The 18359-nt window shown below is 40.4% G+C and overlaps 1 protein-coding gene across 3 annotated transcripts in view; it reads right to left on the bottom strand.

Annotated features, from left to right (window-relative positions):
- LOC106506202 overlaps positions 1–18359 on the bottom strand; it is a 335514-nt gene that overhangs the window by 11885 nt on the left and 305270 nt on the right. Inside the window, exon 6 of one of the 3 annotated variants that reach the window (XM_021075828.1) lies at positions 8572–12098. The exons of 1 other annotated variant lie outside the window; for it this stretch is intronic. In XM_021075828.1, coding sequence (XP_020931487.1) covers positions 12043–12098 — 56 coding nt within the window. In that variant the 3' untranslated portion in view covers positions 8572–12042. Of the gene's footprint in view, positions 1–8571; positions 12099–13123; positions 15764–18359 lie in introns of those variants that run through there. One more of the 3 variants, XM_021075829.1, reaches the window with a different exon arrangement.

The following is an 18359-nucleotide window of genomic DNA, read 5'->3' as shown; positions in this document are numbered from 1 at the left end:
GTGACCATTGCTTAGTGCTCAGATCAAACCAGATGTCCTCAAACTGTGGGACAGAGTCACTCGTCCAAGGTACTTGGTCCCAGTGATGAAAAACACACCCTTCGGATCTCAGATACCTTCATGTACTTTTCCCCAGAAAATGTCAGGATCATCACGGGTATTTAAGAAGTACCCAGTTCTGCCTGCCCTCGAGCACAAGGCAAGTTATTGGCATTTTAACAGATCAAATAAAAAAGAAAATGGAATGTAATGTATGGTGCTAATGGAAAACAAGAATTACAACACAACCAACAAAAAGAAAGGAAGGACGGCAAAGAAACTCAGGTAGTGTATTAGCAGAAGTGTATGTTCAAAGAAGGGCTATTCCCCATGCACTCCGAGGGCATTTAAAACACCTCCAGGAGGAGTTCCCACTGTGGTGCAGCAGAAACAAAACGGACTAGTATCCATGAGGATTCGGGTTCAATCTCTGGCCTCACTCAGTGAATCAGGGATCTGGCGCTGCTGTGAGCTATGGTGTGGGGCGCAAACTCGGCTTGGATCCTGTGTTGCTGTGGCTGTGGTGTAGGCTGGCAGCTGTAGCTCCAATTGGACCCCTGGCCTGGGAGCTTCCATGTGCCAGGGGTGTGGTCTTAGAAAGCAAAACAAACAAACAAACAACCCCCCCCAAAAAAAACCAAAAAACACCTCCAGGGAAGAAACAGAAGCATTTTCTTATCCTGACCCCTAAGGACTCTGCTCCCAGAACACCGTTTCCTTGACAATGTAGCCCTTGCCCTGAAAATTGATCACACGGCAAAAATAGCTCTGTAATCAGAAAACTCACAGGTTCAGTGGTCTAAAGAGTACTTACACAATAATCTGCTAAGTTGCATAATAGCAATCGGACCAGAGAAGCTTAAAATTCACGTTTGGGATATTAAAACAAAGTAGCTCCATTATATGGACATTCTTTTTCCCCATCATAAGGGATATTGAGGCACAAAAACATTTTTAAGCTGTAAGCTTGCAACAGCTAGTTATGGGAAAACAGTAGTCATAATGGGCGGGTGGTTTTCTGTATCTGTTTTAGCATGATTTCCAGCAAAAATCATCCTGCCCTGGTGTGTTTATTTTTAGCAAAGCAAGAGGAAGAGCAGAAACAGTCTCCCCAAACTGCTCTGCCCTTCCTCCATAATTTAACTTTCCCCATCTCCCTACATCTTTATTCATTTATTTAAAAAATTTTTCTCTGAGAGTTCCTATTGTGACTCAGTGGTAACAAACCTGACTCGTATCAACAAGTATGCCAGTTTGATCCCTGGCCTGGCTTAATGGGTTAAGGATCCAGTGTCACCATGAACTGCGGTGCAGGTTGCAGACACGGCTAGGATCGCAAGTTGCTGTGGCTGTGGTGTAGGCCGGCAGCTGCAGCTGTGATTTGACCTCTAGCCTGGGAACTTCCATATGCTGTGGGTGTGGCCCTGTAAAAAGGACCAAAAAAAAAAAAAAAAAAAAAAAACTTTGTCCAAAACGAGACAGCTTTCTCACAGCCTTTGACACTAGAACTAAGACACTCCTGTCTGACCCATGCGCGCTTTAACTATGGTGAAGGTCTGTGGTGCTTGTGGGGAGTGAGCCAGACACCCCCCCACCTCCCCACCCCACCGCACCCAAGGTGAGTCTTGGCATGTAGCAATTCCCCCCACTGCAGTGGCTCTTCTCACTGGTGATAAATTTAATTAAGGGGAAGGAACATATGCAAATCAGCAGGGCCCTGAGAGGGGTGTGATTTATTAGAAAGAAGGAATCAATGATGCAAACAAGGACACAGCCACAAGGGACCCCGTGATGAAAAACCAGTCTTTCTGCGCCTTGGAGATCACAGAACATAGTAGGATGTTGGCAGCTCCCCAGCTTTTTGATCATTTCCTCACTTGGTTCTAAGTCCTTATCCTTCAAGACCCAGTCGGTGTCCACCTGCCAGGTCTCACAGAAAGTCTTTTCTGGCACTCTGACTGCGTGCGAACCCTTTGTCCCTGCAGACATGGCAACATTGACACTCCTCTGTAATATTCGTGCTCAATCAGAGAGCTCTGGTCTAAGATGAAGTTCCTTCCACTAATTAAAGTTGGAAGAATCTAGATTTCTTAATAAAGTTAGCTACCTGTGGAAATGACCCAAAGGACTGTTTTTGAATATGAATTAAGGAAGGCATGAGCAGACTACTATTGAAAAGTAATTAGGAACTAGAAGAAAGCCTATCATTGAAAATAAAAATCGAAGGTCTGGGGCTATGTTCTAAAAGCCACTTTGCACAACCCTCCTCATCATCTTCACTCTTATTATTTACCCAGTGCCTGGTGTGAGATGGGATCGACATATCCTGTCATTTCCTTTGAAAACAAAGATCAGATGACAACTTGAAACTATGGAAGAAGTCGTGTTTTGATTCATGTTACACATTTGGAAAATCTGTTTCCCCTGGTAGGGTCAGGAGGAGGAAAACACCACCCATTTGGTTTCTAGTGGTGCTGATATTTGTTATATAAATAAAGGGGTATTTATTAATTATACCTTGTAGTGGACTTTGCTGGTTTTGGGGTCCCAGTCTTCCTTCCCCTTCCTTTGTTAGGATCACCTTGATGTTTGCAGCTGCCCATCATTCCCCACTGACATCTGACCTTTGGGGTTGCTGACTGCACCTCTGTATCTAAAACAGCAGTGTGTGACTCAAGCCTAAACTAGCACACAGACCCCATGATCTCAGGCAGGGCCATTGCCTCCAGGCCCTGGGTAGGTGGCTAAAATGAATGCAGGGTAACGTTCAAGCCTTTCATTTAAATTTTGGTGAAAAATGACTCTTTCCTCTGCCCAGGCATTCGAGACACAGTCCAGGAGACGAGGACCGCAGTGTAAGGACACCCATCAGCTCTGAGAAATCAGAGCTGATGGTGGAGCAGAGACAAATTTCTGGAGCGAAAGTCACTTCTTTCTAAGCGCCGCAGCTGCCTCATGAGTTGCCAGGTTAGCCTGGGTTGGTACTTTTTATTACTTGAAAAAGATTCCTTACTGATACAAACAGCAAATAATTCAAAAGCACCCTGCCTGATGTAACTGGCATGTAGAGCTTTCTCACTGTCACACAAGTTTGAAAATATTTCAGAAAACATTAAGAATCAAGAGAAGAATGTCTGGAAAACAGCCTTTGGACAAGAACAGACCTGGAAACAGGGCTCTTGATAAGCATTACGTTGTGTAAGCAATCAGGGCCAAGTCCACGGCCTTGTCGTGAAAGGATAGATGCTCCCCTTGGAAATAACACTAACAACTCTCGCACTGACTTCCACCTACTTCAGTCTTAGACAGGAAATCTGAGAGAATAGGCACTTCCATCTCCACTTGGCTGACAGTGATGTTTACAGCAGAGAATGACCCATTTTATAGAACCAACCTGGAGAGGGGCTGTGCTGGGGAGCAGATTACTTTTAACCTCCTCCTCCCAGAGCATAAATCCCACTAAAGTCCAACAGTGACCACAAAAGGCTGCTGGCAGTGAGAAACGGGGGTCTCTCCGGCAGACTTGCACCTCCTCGAAATGAAAAGCCAGAGACGGGGCGAGGGCTGGCTCCGGCAAAACATGACAGAGTGCTTTCATTATCTGTGCTGCTAGGCAAATGGGCCATATCAAGTGGCTGAGTAAGTCTGTTACTAAAGAAAACGTTCTGTTAGGGCAGGGAAAGAAAACATCAGTATACAGCATCGGCGTTGCGTCTTAAAACTGTCACTGCCGATGGTATTATTTCCTCTGCGCTTTAATGTGACTGAAATGACTAAGACACTCCGCCGCTAACATAAGAGGTGATGTTTTCTTACTGGATAACCTGGACACCAGGAGTCCCTGGTGATGGGGGTCCTGAAATATCAGTGAGTGCCACTCCCCCGAGCCAGACCAGGGACCAGGAACCACCACAGACCCTCTCGTCCTCTGTCCTCCATCACCCATCCTCCCACCTTCTCGTTATCCCCTGTTCCATTCCCTCCTCATGTCCCTTGTCACCAGCCAAGTTCAGACCCTTGCAGTCTCCTAGCTGGACCACGGCAGTCATCTCCTCACTTGAGTCCTAAGCTGAGTGTGTCCCTCCTGAAGCCCCCTTCATTGATGCTGTAGACACTGTCTCTCATTCCGATCTGAGATGGTCGCTAGGCACAACAGCCTGCAAGGCTCTCCATGACCTCGAAACTGTGTCTCCTTCATCTCACCCATGACACTTTCTAGGCAGAAGACAGCCCTTGGACGTAGTGACTCCTAGACACCCAAGGAGTCAGGCAGACTTGTATCAGGTGACTATAAAAAATTCAGTTTCCTTCATATTGAAGGGTCCTCCCACTGTGACTCAAAGTCAGAACACACGAAGCACCCCTTGGTCTGTTCTTGTCACTGCATGGGTTTTGGGGTCAAGGGAGCTGATGCCAATGGCTCTGCCATGATTAACACATCCATAAACCTGGTACATCATTGCAGGACTACATATTAGCTGCAAGGAGAGTGAAAGCAGACCCTTCAGAGCTGTCGGAGTGGGTGGAGCAGAGGGATGTGGACAGGCAGGACTCTGGAGGGAGGAAATACGAGGCCCTCAGAGTCTCTGTTGGGGACATAACAGGCTTGCTGAGCCCCACAGTCAACCATCCAGCCTAAGCAGAGAGTGACGGGGACTGGAAGAGAAGGGGTCCCAGTGTCCTGCTGTCCTGCCTTAGTGTTTAGGGACCAAGCAGCGATAGGTAGAATCAGACTTGCTTCCCAGTGGTGCTCTGACTACCCTCACTCCCCCGAGCAGGAGGACAAAGGGCCTCATGGTGGAAGCAGCTGGCCTTACAGTCTAAGGGTTGGAGCCGTAGTGAAGGAGCAGGGAGCCCCGGAGAACAGAGCTTTGGCTGTATTAAAACATCAGGAGTTTGGCTGAGCAGAGCTATGGAGTGGCCATCAGGCCACTCTAAGGCAGAGGAAAATGCGCTTTGCTTACAGAGGATGCGTTGACCCTCTTAGCCACGTAGGTACTCCCTGTGGTGACACTTCAGGTTACAGCATCACTGTCCCAGACCCAGGGGCTGACCCTGGCCACATCACCCTGGTCCTTGACACCAATTGGTGTCCTGTGTTCTTTGCAACCTGACAACATGCACACTTCATCACAGAAAATGCTTGATCCTGGGCTGAAGGTTTAAGGCCTTCCTGGGTGTTCCAAGCGCCCTGCTGGCCAAGGTTGTCTGGTATCCATGAGCGTGGGAGAGTCCTCTTAAAACGTGCTCTCAAAGCGACATCTGTGTCCACTTCTTTCACTTTCTCCTGTCCTGAGCCTCACTTGGTCCCTGATTAAAGCTGCATCCAGAAGACCTCATCCCATCCCAGTCACTGTGAGTAACAATCAGGACAACTCGAGGACAGATATTTAAATTGGGGGATTTCCCTTGGATAGTTCCAGGGTTTTTCTTTATTTTCCCGGTAACAGCAACAGTTGGGCAGCAGGGCTGGTAAACTAGATCCCAGTGGACAGGCTCAGAAAGTAATGCTGGCTTAGCCTCTGGGTTCTCCTGTTGGATGATGTGGTCCCACCTGTGCTCAGCCCCCCCCCCCCCCACACACAAAAAGTGGTCCACACAGGCCAGAGCAGGGATGTAATGGGTTCTGGAAAAGATCTCTATAAACTTGTACAATAAAAAGTCTTACCCTCTTGCACCGACCTTTTGGGAGAAAAGGTCTGCCTGTGAGTTAAAGAGGATTGCTTTTATTCTTTTTTTTTAAATTAATTTATTAAATTAATTTTTTGTTGAAGTATAGGTGACTTATTTACTTATTTTATTTTTAAAATGTCTTCTTATAGTTGATTTACAATGCTCTGTCAATTTCTGCGCAGAAAAAGCATTTGACAAAGTCCAACATCCATTCATGATCAAGACCCTCGCCAAAGTGGGTATAGAGGGAACATTCCTGAATATAATCAAAGCCATTTATGATAAACCCACAGCAAATATAATACTCAATGGGGAAAAACTGAAAGCCTTCTCACTCAAATCTGGAACAAGACAGGGATGCCCACTCTCATCACTGCTCTTCAACATAGTTATGGAAGTCCTAGCCACAGCAGTTAGACAAACAAAAGAAATCAAAGGCATCCATATAGGAAGAGAAGAGATCAAACTGTCACTGTATGCAGATGATATGATACTATACCTAGAAAACCCTAAGGACTCAACCCCAAAACTCCTTGAACTGATTAATAAATTCAGCAAAGTGGCAGGATATAAGATTAACATTCAGAAGTCAGTTGCATTTCTGTATACCAGCAATGAAGCATTAGAAGAGGAATACAAAAATACGATACCTTTTAAAATTGTACCTCACAAAATCAAATACCTCGGAATACACCTGACCAAAGAGGTAAAGGACCTATATGCCGAGAACTATAAAACTTTAATCAAAGAAATCAAAGAAGATGTAAAGAAGTGGAAAGATATTCCATGTCCCTGGATTGGAAAAATCAATATTGTGAAAATGGCCATACTACCCAAAGCAATCTACAGATTCAATGCAATCCCTATCAAATTACCCATGACATTTTTCACAGAACTAGAACAAACAATCCAAACATTTACATGGAACAACAAAAGACCCAGAATCGCCAAAGCAATCCTGAGAAACAAAAACCAAGCAGGAGGCATAACTCTCCCAGACTTCAAGAAATACTACAAAGCCACAGTCATCAAAACAGTGTGGTACAGGTATCAAAACAGACAGACAGACCAATGGAACAGAATAGAGAACCCGGCAATAAACCATGACACCTATGGTCAATTCATCTATGACAAGGGAGGCAAGAACATCAAATGGGAAAAAGAAAGTCTATTCAGCAAGCATTGCTGGGAAACCTGGACAGCTTCATGCAAAGCAATGAAACTAGAACACACCCTCACACCATGCACCAAAATAAACTCAAAATGGCTGAAAGATTTAAATATACGACAGGACACCATCAAACTCCTAGAAGAAAACATAGGCAAAACACTCTCTGACATCAACATCATGAATATTTTCTCAGGTCAGTCTCCCAAAGCAATAGAAACTAGAGCAAAAATAAACCCATGGGACCTCATCAAACTGAAAAGCTTTTGCACAGCAAAGGAAATCCAAGAGAAAACAAAAAGACAACTTAAGAATGGGAGAAAATAGTTTCAAATGATGCAACTGACAAGGGCTTAATCTCTAGAATATATAAACAACTTATACAACTCAACAGCAAAAAAAACAATCAATCAATGGAAAAATGGGCAAAAGACCTGAATAGACATTTCTCCAAAGAAGATATACAGATGGCCAACAAACACATGAAAAAATGCTCAACATCGCTGATTATAAGAGAAATGCAAATCAAAACTACCATGAGATACCACCTCACACCAGTCAGAATGGCCATCATTCATAAGTCCACAAATAACAAGTGCTGGAGGGGCTGTGGAGAAAAGGGAACCCTCCTGCACTGCTGGTGGGAATGTCAACTGGTACAGCCACTATGGAGAACAGTTTGGAGATACCTTAGAAATCTATCCATAGAACTTCCATATGACCCTGCAATCCCACTCTTGGGCATCTATCCGGACAAAGCTCTACTAAAAGAGACACTTGCACCTGCATGTTCATTGCAGCACTATTCACAATAGCCAGGACATGGAAACAATCCAAATGTCCATCGACAGATGATTGGTTTCGGAAGAGGTGGTATATATACACAATGGAATACTACTCAGCCATAAAAAAGGATGACATAATGCCGTTTGCAGCAACATGGATGGAACTAGAGACTCTCATACTGAGTGAAATGAGCCAGAAAGACAAAGGCAAATACCATATGATATCACTTATAACTGGAATCTAATATCCAGCACAAATGAACATCTCCTCAGAAAAGAAAATCATGGACTTGGAGAAGAGACTTGTGGTTGCCTGATGGGAGGGGGAGGGAGTGGGAGGGATCGGGAGCTGGGGCTTCTCAGACACAACCTAGAATAGATTTACAAGGAGATCCTGCTGAATAGCATTGAGAACAATGTTTAGATACTCATGTTGCAACAGAAGAAAGGGTGTGGGAAAAACTGTAATTGCAATGTATACATGTAAGGATAACCTGACCCCCTTGCTGTACAGTGGGAAAATAAAAAAAAAATAATAATTACAAAATAAATAAATAAATAAATAAATGTGATGAAGGATAAAGCAAAAAATTAAAAAAAAATAAATGTAAAAAAAAAAAAAAAAAACAATGCTCTGTCAATTTCTGCAGTATAGCAAAGTGACCCAGTAAGAAGTATAGGTGATTTATACTGTTGTGTTAATTTCTACTGTACAGTAAAGTGACTCAGTTTTACATATATACATTCTTTTTCTTATTCTCTTCCATGATGGTTTATCACAGGATACTGAATAGAGTTCCCTGTGCTATACAGTAGGACTTGTTGTTTATCCATGCTATTCACAACAGCAACTCCAAACTCCCAATCTTTCCCTCCCCAATCCCCTCTCCCCTTGGCAACCACAAGTCTGTTCTCCACAAGACCACTTTTTTAAGAAGGTGCAGTGACAGCTCCTGGAGGCAACACACCCATCCTGTGATGGGGGGGCTCCAGAACCTGGGCTGTGAGCACCGCAGAGGTTCTGCAGAGGGAGGGGTGATGTGTGTGGGAGGGTGGGGGTGAGGACTGGGTGGGCAGAGACTGACAGGGCGGAGAGAGGGTTTCTTTATTGGAGGCTGACAACGCAGGTGTGCTCAGCTGGTGAAAACCGGCCAATTTGTAAGCTGATAGCAATAACTTTCCTCTATGCAGGTTATACACAACGAAAAAAATTTAAACATGGGAACAGACTTTCATAGGAAAGGAAACACCTCTGGCTCTCACAGATGTAAAATTGCTCAACCCCACTCATACTTAGAGAAACACAAATTAAAAGTACAGTGAGTGAGCACATTTCACCTTGGCATTGAAGAGAAAAACAGGCATGATAGGCAAGGACAGTCCTAGGAGTGTGAACACAGACTGCACCTCTCACACGGCTGGGGAGGCTGAGCTGCTGTGACTTCCATGGAAAATTTCTCTTAATGTTAAAAATGATTTTACTCCTGAATTACTACATTTTGTACTTACAGTTATAATTATATTGCATATATGCGCTATGTAAAACATATTTGTTGCATTTGTTGTATTAATAGTGGAACCTCAGAAGTGGCTATGTGCTCATTGGTTGGGGCAGCACCCACTGCACAGGCCCCCACATGCCCCAGCCCAGTCTGAAGGGCAAGGACCACCTTTGAAGTACACATTACAAAGGAAAAAGAGCAGGACATGAGTGACAATATATGAAACCCTAATGTTGGTATAAAAACAGGATATGCAGTTTGACTGCGCCAAATATAAGAAACTGCACACGCATCTCCAAACGGAGGTGTGATAAACACAGCGGGGAGCTGGGAGGAGAAGCAGGGTGATGTTTCAGTAAATCTAACTCAATGTCAGTTTTAAGATGGGCCACAAAAAAAAAAAAAAAAAAGGAAAATTAGGAAAGAACAGTGTGAATTACTATGTCACGCACCTCTGATTATAAGACATTTCTCCATATTTCATCCTCAGACATGTTAAAACAGGGGGAGAAAAGCACGTTGTAGAATCTGAGAAATTCTATACGCTTCTCACTTTATGCCCTTTATGTCTTTGGAATTTGATATCATCATTTCAAAATAATATACTAAACTCAGTTAAATGTTACTGTTTACCATTTGCATTTAAAATGAAGTGAATATTATAGCTAATGACTTAAAAGTGTGCGGGCAACGCCACCACGAGGACTGTCAGAGGGATGCGGTACAGTCACATCACACACAGCACAACGGATCAGAGAAATGAAACTCAACTCCAAAGTGCTGAAGCTGCAAGGGAGAGAGGCTGGTGTATTTATTACTGCCAGCCATGAGATCAGCATGGCCTTGGATGGCTACCAGAAAGGAAAATGGTGAGGCATTCTCAAATGGGCTTCTTTATTTCAAGAACCTAATTCTGATAAAAATATTTCAGAATTAAAAATAAAAAATACTCATTTACTTAAGGCAAAATATATACAAAAACACAGCAAAGAAAGGCTTCCAATTACTGTATGTGACTACAGAACATGGACCTTATGTCGTAAACCTCCTGCAAAATAAATAGTGGCACCCCTTCGGGTGTGGAATAATAATTTTGATAGATAATATTTACAGGGCATTTATGATGTGTCATGAACTATTTAAGCGGCTCCTCCCTATTACTGATGATTGAGGATTCTTGGTGTGTAAATAAATCACTTCTCTGTTCATTTTCTTGCAAAGCTACAATCTAGTTAGCTAATTAAAAATAAATGAGAATTTCTAGACCTGAAATAGAGCTCTGACTCACATTCTAGCTTAGTGGTTTAAATGACATTGCATAGAAGTCATTGCCTTCAGAACGGCATTTTGCTATTCAAGCAGAGAATTTCCATTATTCATTAGCTGACCTTTTTATCTCATTGTGCACTAATTGGCTGTACAATTTAATTATGCATAAAACTCTAATGGACAATATTAAGGGTGCCCAAATGGCTCTATCAATCAGAAGGAACAAATTGTGATTATTATTTGGTTTTGTTATGTTGTACACCAAATAAAGAAGCATATTTCACATGTTGTGTGCATTCTATTCCTAAAGATAATCAGGATCTCAGAAGCATCAAATGAATTAAAAATTAGGATTTAGACCTATCCTAGTCACTCGGTATCATCAGCCTGGTAATTAAGCACATATTTCCTCTGTTTTATTCAAGGGTCTGTGTCTTCTGATGACCTCACTGTATTTTAGAAAACATTAAAAAAAAAAAAACTTAGGAAACTGTTTTGTTTCTCTGATTCATACAGCTAGTTCTCATTCTTCAGTGGAAGTAAATTTGAGTTTACTATATGAAACCTTTATAGCCACTGCATTATTTTCCTGGTGTTTTAATTTTAATTCAGCTTTTATTTTTAGTAGAAATATACTTGTCTGCAATTTAAAGAGTCACTGACTTTTACAAGGTACAGCAGCCCCTGTCCTCCTTCCCACTGGTTACCACATTCAATTTTTTAAATAAATTTTTTGGTATCTATTTCAAAGTGCAAATATTATCCTTTAATTGCTAATTAACGACTTTGATTTTGTGACAACATTTATCGTACTTGCATATGGAAGGTGGTGAGTTAGCTCACTTTCACCCCTCCCTCTCCCACAATTCTTTCCATTCCTTCTTCTCCTGGTCTTTCCTATCATCATCTACTTTGAACAGGACTAACTCTTATGTTACTATGACAACGCAAATACTATTCACAGCCCAGCCACACACAAGACTCCTTTTCACTTCCTGAACAACTCCAAGAACAATTGTTTTAAGACTCGTAAAAATTAATAAACAGAAGCCTCAATTAAGTAGACGAGGGGAGCAGAAGGGGAGCTCTCACAGGCTGTGATGGGAGCAGAGCCAAGGGAACAAGAAGACTCCTCTTCTTTCCAGGTAAGGACCCAGTCAATGAAGGGCAGGGGCTGCCTTCACTGTAACCCCCCACCTTCCCTTCCCCACTTCCCTGCCCCGCAAGAACTTGCAGGTGCTTGCCCCAGTTACAGACCCCAAACTGCATTCTCTGCTGATCCTAAATAAACCCATCTTTGCTGGAGAACAGCTGGCATCTATTTCAGGTCAATGGAGTCCAATTCCTTGCCCTCACCACCCCATACATGCTTAGCGTTGGCTCTCTAGCTTTCCATCCACCCCATACAGACTTATTAAGTGTTTGCTCTATAAATTTCCATTCAGTTCGGTATCCTGTCCACTCCCTTTTGGATAACAGAAACTGCCCAGGGACTCCTGACCTGTTTCCACTGTAACTTGCCTCCCTGGAGCTCTGTCTCCTGGATTTCTTTACCACATGCAGTTGACTGGCTTCTCTTCCTCCTTTACTGGATTCCCAGCTTTGCTCAGTTCAAATCAACTTCCTTTTTGGCATCTCCACTTGTTTGGTAGTGTCTGCCTCCTGTATCACTCCAAATATAAATATAGATGTGTTACATTTTTAAGAATTTGTGGTCCCAAGTGTCTTTAAGATATCATCATACTTCATGCTAGTTTTGTGATTAATTCTAATTTAAAAATATGTTTTCTGTAAAGCAATGAAGGCATTATTTCATTTTTTTTCTAGCTTTTGGTGATGTTATTGAGAATCTAATGCTATACATTGATGAAAGTTTCAAACAGTCAAGAACATACAACGGTTAGAAGCATATACACATCAATCAAGAGAATCTCCAAATACATGATTTAAAATTGACTGAAATGGAGAAATAGGCAATTTTACAATAATAGTTGGAAACTTTAGTACCTGGCCTTTTTTTTTTTTTTTTTTTTGTCTTTTTGTCTTTTCTATAGCCACACCCACGGCATATGGAGGTTCCCAGGCTAGGTGTCCAGCTGGAGCTACAGCTGCTGGGCTACGCCACGCCACAGGGGCTACGCCACAGCCACAGCAACGCAGGATCTGAGCCACATCTGCCACTTACACCACAGCTCACGGTAACACTGGATCTTTAACCCACTGAGCAAGGCCAAGCATTGAACCTGAAACTCGTGGTTCCTAGTCAGATTCGCTAACCACTGAGCCAGGACGGGACTCCAGTACCTGACTTTCAATAATGGTCAAGATGATGAAACAGACCAATAAAGAAATATAAGACTTAATCAATACTATAAACCAACTAGATAAATTCATGTACAGAACACTGCACACAAAACAGCAGGATATGCTTTTTTTTTCAAGTGAATATACAATATTCATTAGGAGAAGCCTTTTTTTTTTTTTTTTTTTTTTTTTTTTTTTTTTTTTTTTTTTTTTTTTATATTGAATTACTGTAGCACCCTACGCAAGCCACAACATGGATCGACCACGTCTGCAACCTACACCAGCTCACGCACGGATCGTTACCACTGAGCAGGCAGAAGAACCTCATGTTCTAGTCGATTCGTACCACTGGAGACGGATCCTTTTTTTTTTTTTTTAGGACACCAAACAAGTTCTAATAAACTTAAAAAGACTGAAATCACCCAAAGTGCCTTTTCCAGTCTCAATGGAATGTCCTTCTTTGTCTCTTGTATCAATTTTGGAATTAGAATCTATTTTGTTTGGTATTAGTATAGCCACCCTGATCTATATTTTGTTACTATTTGCATGGAGCATTTTTTCCCACCCTTTTTTTTTCAATCTATTTGTGTATTTGGATCTGAAGTGAGCCCCTTGTACACAGCATGTAATGAACTTAAAAAAAAAAAATCCCTTCCGCCATTGGTGCATTACAAATGAAAGTTAATTTAATGTGTCAACTTGGCTTGGTTAAGGTACTCAGTGTTTGATTTAATCCTAGTCAAGATGTCACTATGAAAGTATTTCATAGATGTGCCAAAATATGACTATTAACCCTGTATGCATGTGTTAACACTTCCTGAATTCCTGGCTTCATGTCGTTCATCAGTTTTAGAAAATTTTCAGCCATTGTTTTTTCTCTGTGTCTCTGTCGGTCTTCTTTTTCTTTCTCTCTTTTTTCCTTTTGGTCTTTTAAAGTATAATGATTTCACTTTGTTTTTATAGCCCAATCTCACAATTTGATTTCTGAATAACCCTACTGGTCTTTCTATATTGCATTTTTCTCTTTAAAAATCTTTCATTTATGTTTTGAAATAAATATTTTGAAACATATTTCATTGTAAATATATTTATAATAAAAAATTGAACTGCTATTATACAGTTCTATCTACCTTTATACCCAGTTTCCTCTGTTAGTAGAATCTTGTGTTGGTATGGTTTAGCTGTTATAATGAATGAACCAATATTGATCCATTATTACTAAGAAAGTCCATGGTTATCTGAACTCCCTTAATTTTACTTAATCTCTTTTTTCTGTTCTAGGATCCTACCCAGGAAGCCATGTACATGTAGTGGTGATGCCGTTTCAGCTTCCTCTTTGCCATTACAATTTCTCAGACTTTCCTTCCTGACATTCTTGGCTGGCTGGGTGAGACCTGGTCTGGTAACTGTAAAAAGCCCTTCAGCTGGAATTTTTCTGCTATTTTCCTCATGATTTGCCATTTATATGTCTATTTCAGACTCTTTGCCCATTTTAAAATTAGACATTATTTTTTGTGGGTGAATCTTAAGACTTCTTTCCATGTTTTATATAGACGTCTTTTGTCAGATTAGCAGTTTGCAAATATTTCCTACCAGTATATGGCTTGTCTTTCGATTCAACAGTGTCTTTTCACAGAGCTGGAGTTTTAAACTTTAATAAATTTTCATTGCTGTTTATTAAGTGCTTGATAAATATCCTCATTCTTGTTGATTATGAGGGTGGTGTTTATGGTGATCATTATAGTAATGATACTGGCAATGACTTCCCCAAAATGAAATGGAATATTGTGGAAAGAAAATTCCCAAATACATACCCTACTTACTTCATTATTCAGCTCAAGTTGAATTCTGATTGGTAAAATACAGACTGATAAAAACCTAGCATTAATATTGACCTAGAACAAAAGGATCAAAGAAAGCTGCATCTGAGAACTATACAATTAAAGAAGCTTAAATTAGATGTTTTTTGAGAACAAGTTCATTTTCATTCCCTCACAGTACAAACCTGGCATTTTGGTATTTTTCACTTTGTTTAATAGTATCTCTTCTTTTGATTTTGTTTTTTTATTTTTTTATTATAGTTGATTTACAATGTGCTGTCAATTTCTGCTGTCTTGTTTGGATTTTGTAATGTATATTTACAAAGCTACAAACACAGGCATCCCAGTTAAATTGATCAAAAGTTCTTGAAAATATATGCATTTATCTTGTTAGGAATGCAGAATATAAACACTTTTAAAACAAATCAAATTTCAGATTTAGAATTCTAAAAAATATAGAAACACTTTTCTGAAATAAATCCTTAGAAGCTGAATATTTCCAAGGTCATTGGGGGATATGCAAAAGAGGGGGAAAAAGAATCTTTTTAATGTATCGGTAATTCAGTTTTAGTTAACAAGATAAGATTTCTTTTATCATAAATCCAGAAGTAAAAGAAAGTGTATTACATCATGGGACTGTGGAGCACTTAACAAAACTGGGATGTATTTCAGATGGTTAGGTTATAGGCTGAGATTCATTTGATGGATGTCAAATCCATTCATTGAATGCCTGCTGTTCTGAAGCTGGCTTTGAGCCCTGTTAATCTGTTTTCAAGCTAATGGATGGTACCTGCATACCCTAGGGTGAAAACGGGAACATCGACTTCACTATGTTGCATTACATCAAGTGAAAACATGAGAAGATCCTGAGTCTTCACATTATGTCCTAAAATATAGTGTACCTGCTGGATTAAAACTTAGATGTCATTTTCTTTGTTCCTATTGTTTGTTTGCTCTTGATTTAACCTGTGTGTTATGGCACAGTCATGACCTAGGCAAATGGTACTCCTTTTCTTACAACAAGGCCCCTCCACCTCCTCCTCTGACCTGAGGCTACTCTTAGGAGCACTGCTTCAATTTTTGAGGCTGTCGCTATCAAGCTTCGGTGCCTGAGGGTCTTTCTCTCATTTTGCTTGCAGTTCTACCAACTTCGTTTCTGCTAGGCTGCCAGGTTCGGTCGGTGTTCTCCATCACACACATTTTCTGAAAAATTAAGTCCCAACATTGTTTCCTTGTGCTAGTGCCTCTGACGTTAATATTTACTTTAATCCATGAAACTGCAAGATTTTTATCTTTCTCAGACCATCTCACCACTTAATGGTGCCAGGAATCCAAATTATGGCCCAGCTAGATCTCTAAATATTTCTGGCTCTGGGCACAGGAATTCCTGGGTTTTACTTTGCTCCCCATCCATCTGTGCTGCAAGCCTTGATTAAACATTTCTTATTTTGCTCACATGCCAGAGTGACACCTGTTACCTGAGACCTCTTCCTCTTATCTATTGGTTCTTACCCAAGACCCTTCCTGTCTGCTCCTTCTAACATCAGTTTTCCATTTCCTGAAAGAGTTGAAGTTAAAGCAATTAAAGAACCTCAGGGTCATGCTCAGAAAAACATTTATTATTTCAATGTGTCTTAGTTTATTGGCAATTGTGACAGAGGTCACATTAGAAAAACAACATATTAAGAATCTTGACAGGCTCGTGTATAACATGAAATTGTCAAAATGTCACCATGTTTGGTGAAAATGGTGGCATTCTTGTGCATGTTACTTCAGTGTGAATTCAATGTCTTTAAATAGCCTCCCCTAAGCTAGCAGACCCTGTTGTCTGTATAAACTACCTGAAACTATAAACATTATAATAATATTAATGCTAATTTTATCAATTCTGCTTGGTAAAGCATCTTATTAAATTTTCTGTTTATTTGTAAAACTCACACTTGAGATCCTGTTGGTCATGTTACTCAGATCATGTGTAAGCTTAGTGTTTTGTGTCTAGGAGTTCATCATTGCCGAGAGGGAGATGCTTAGGTCCTCAACTGTAATTGTGAATTGATCTGTTTTTCTTTTCAGTGCTATCAATTTTTGCTTCATTTATTTTGAAGCTCTGCTGTTTGGTGCATATACATTTAGGATCTTTATGTCTTCCTAGTAGATGACCCTTTTAGCATTATGTAATGTCCCTCTGTGTCTCTAGTTTCTTTGCTCTGCAGTGTGTTTTATCTGATCTTTACCATAGCCATTTCTTTTTTCTTAAACCTCAAAAAGGTAAATAATAAAAATAAACAAAATGAATAGTTGCAGAAAAATTAACCAATGCAAATAAATAGTATAGGAAACGTCTAATTAAGCAAATGCAAAAAATATGAACAGTTAATAGTCTAGAACATGCTTAATTGACTATTTCAGTTTAAGACCAATTAGCTATGGATAATTTAACAATAGTTGTTGCCGTATGCAAAATTTCAAATTAGATATAAAAGATATACTACATTCCATTTGTCTGCGATTTCCTCTTGATTTAATACTGGTGTAAAATAAATAATACAGCTCAGTTTTCCAAATACGGCTTTGACATTTTCTGATTTCAATCAATTGTTTAAGTGTTTTGCTAAGCAATGCTAAATAGAATGAACATGGAAATCTTTCTACAGTAAATGCCAAGGCATATGGCACTCTATCAACTAGATATGGAGACATTTGATATCTTCCCTACGTATCTTTAATATTTTAAACCCCATGTTGTAGACTTTTTTGTAGAGGAAGGTTATACATGCAAATTACTTCTCTTCCATTCTTCATCCACAAGGGAAGCAAGGAGATGAAATATAATAAGTACATTTAACTTAATTACCATTGATTGGCATCTATGGTCTTTCTCATGTGAAGGAACTCAAAATTTTATAATAGAGTAAAATATTATCAATATTAATGAGTATCATTTTACTTTGAAGCATTATTATTGAAGAACAAAAAGTTCTATACAGAAGAGAACTGAGATGCCATCTGAGTGAGAGTCAAATATTGGTAGTAATAGAAATTTGTAAGTGAAGTTTACATCTTACAAACATGATAGGAGAAACTGAAAACCACCCTGCACATCTGCCTTCCTCTATTGCATTCCCAAACTTTATAAGATGGAGATTTTAAATCATTTTTGTGTTTCCTTGATCAACAATGAGAACAGATACTAAGAAAAAGTGTGCATGTGTGCAGGGTTTAAGTTACTGACTTACTCCTGGTTGAGAAAAGAATGAACATGATTTCCTTAAGACAATATGAAGGTACACAGACTAAAGCACAATGTAAGGCAGGCCAGCAGGGGAAATATCATCCTTCAATACGGATTTTGTTGGTTATCCATGAAAAAATGAAGCATCTTGAGTTGTATTGTTATTTAATTGATGGCCAGGATTAGCAGGCATCTGTTAACTTTTCCAACACACTTTGTGCCTTCTTAACCTCCCTGGTTTTATTGAGAAGATGCATAATTCCAGGTCTATTTGTGATTCCCATGGTACCAACCCAGTGTCCAACCCAATAGCTCACAGAAATATGGCTGTAACCTAAACAAAAGCTGATCAGGATTCATCTGTTGCCATTTTTATGGCAGTAAAGTATGGAATAAATACAATCTGGGGGTGATGACATCCCCTGGATCACAAGTTCCAGGCTTGGAGGTCAGCCCCTTCCACCTAGAGAAATCAGAGCACATGAATGTAACATATGGCAGAGGAGGAAGATAATAGCATGAAGATAGAGTCCAGATGTTGCAGTGTAAAATTAGTCAGTCTTTAGA

Source organism: Sus scrofa, chromosome 15, assembly GCF_000003025.6.
Source record: "Sus scrofa isolate TJ Tabasco breed Duroc chromosome 15, Sscrofa11.1, whole genome shotgun sequence".
NCBI classification, from domain to species: Eukaryota; Metazoa; Chordata; class Mammalia; order Artiodactyla; family Suidae; genus Sus; species Sus scrofa.
This window is presented reverse-complemented; position numbering and strand designations above follow the sequence as displayed.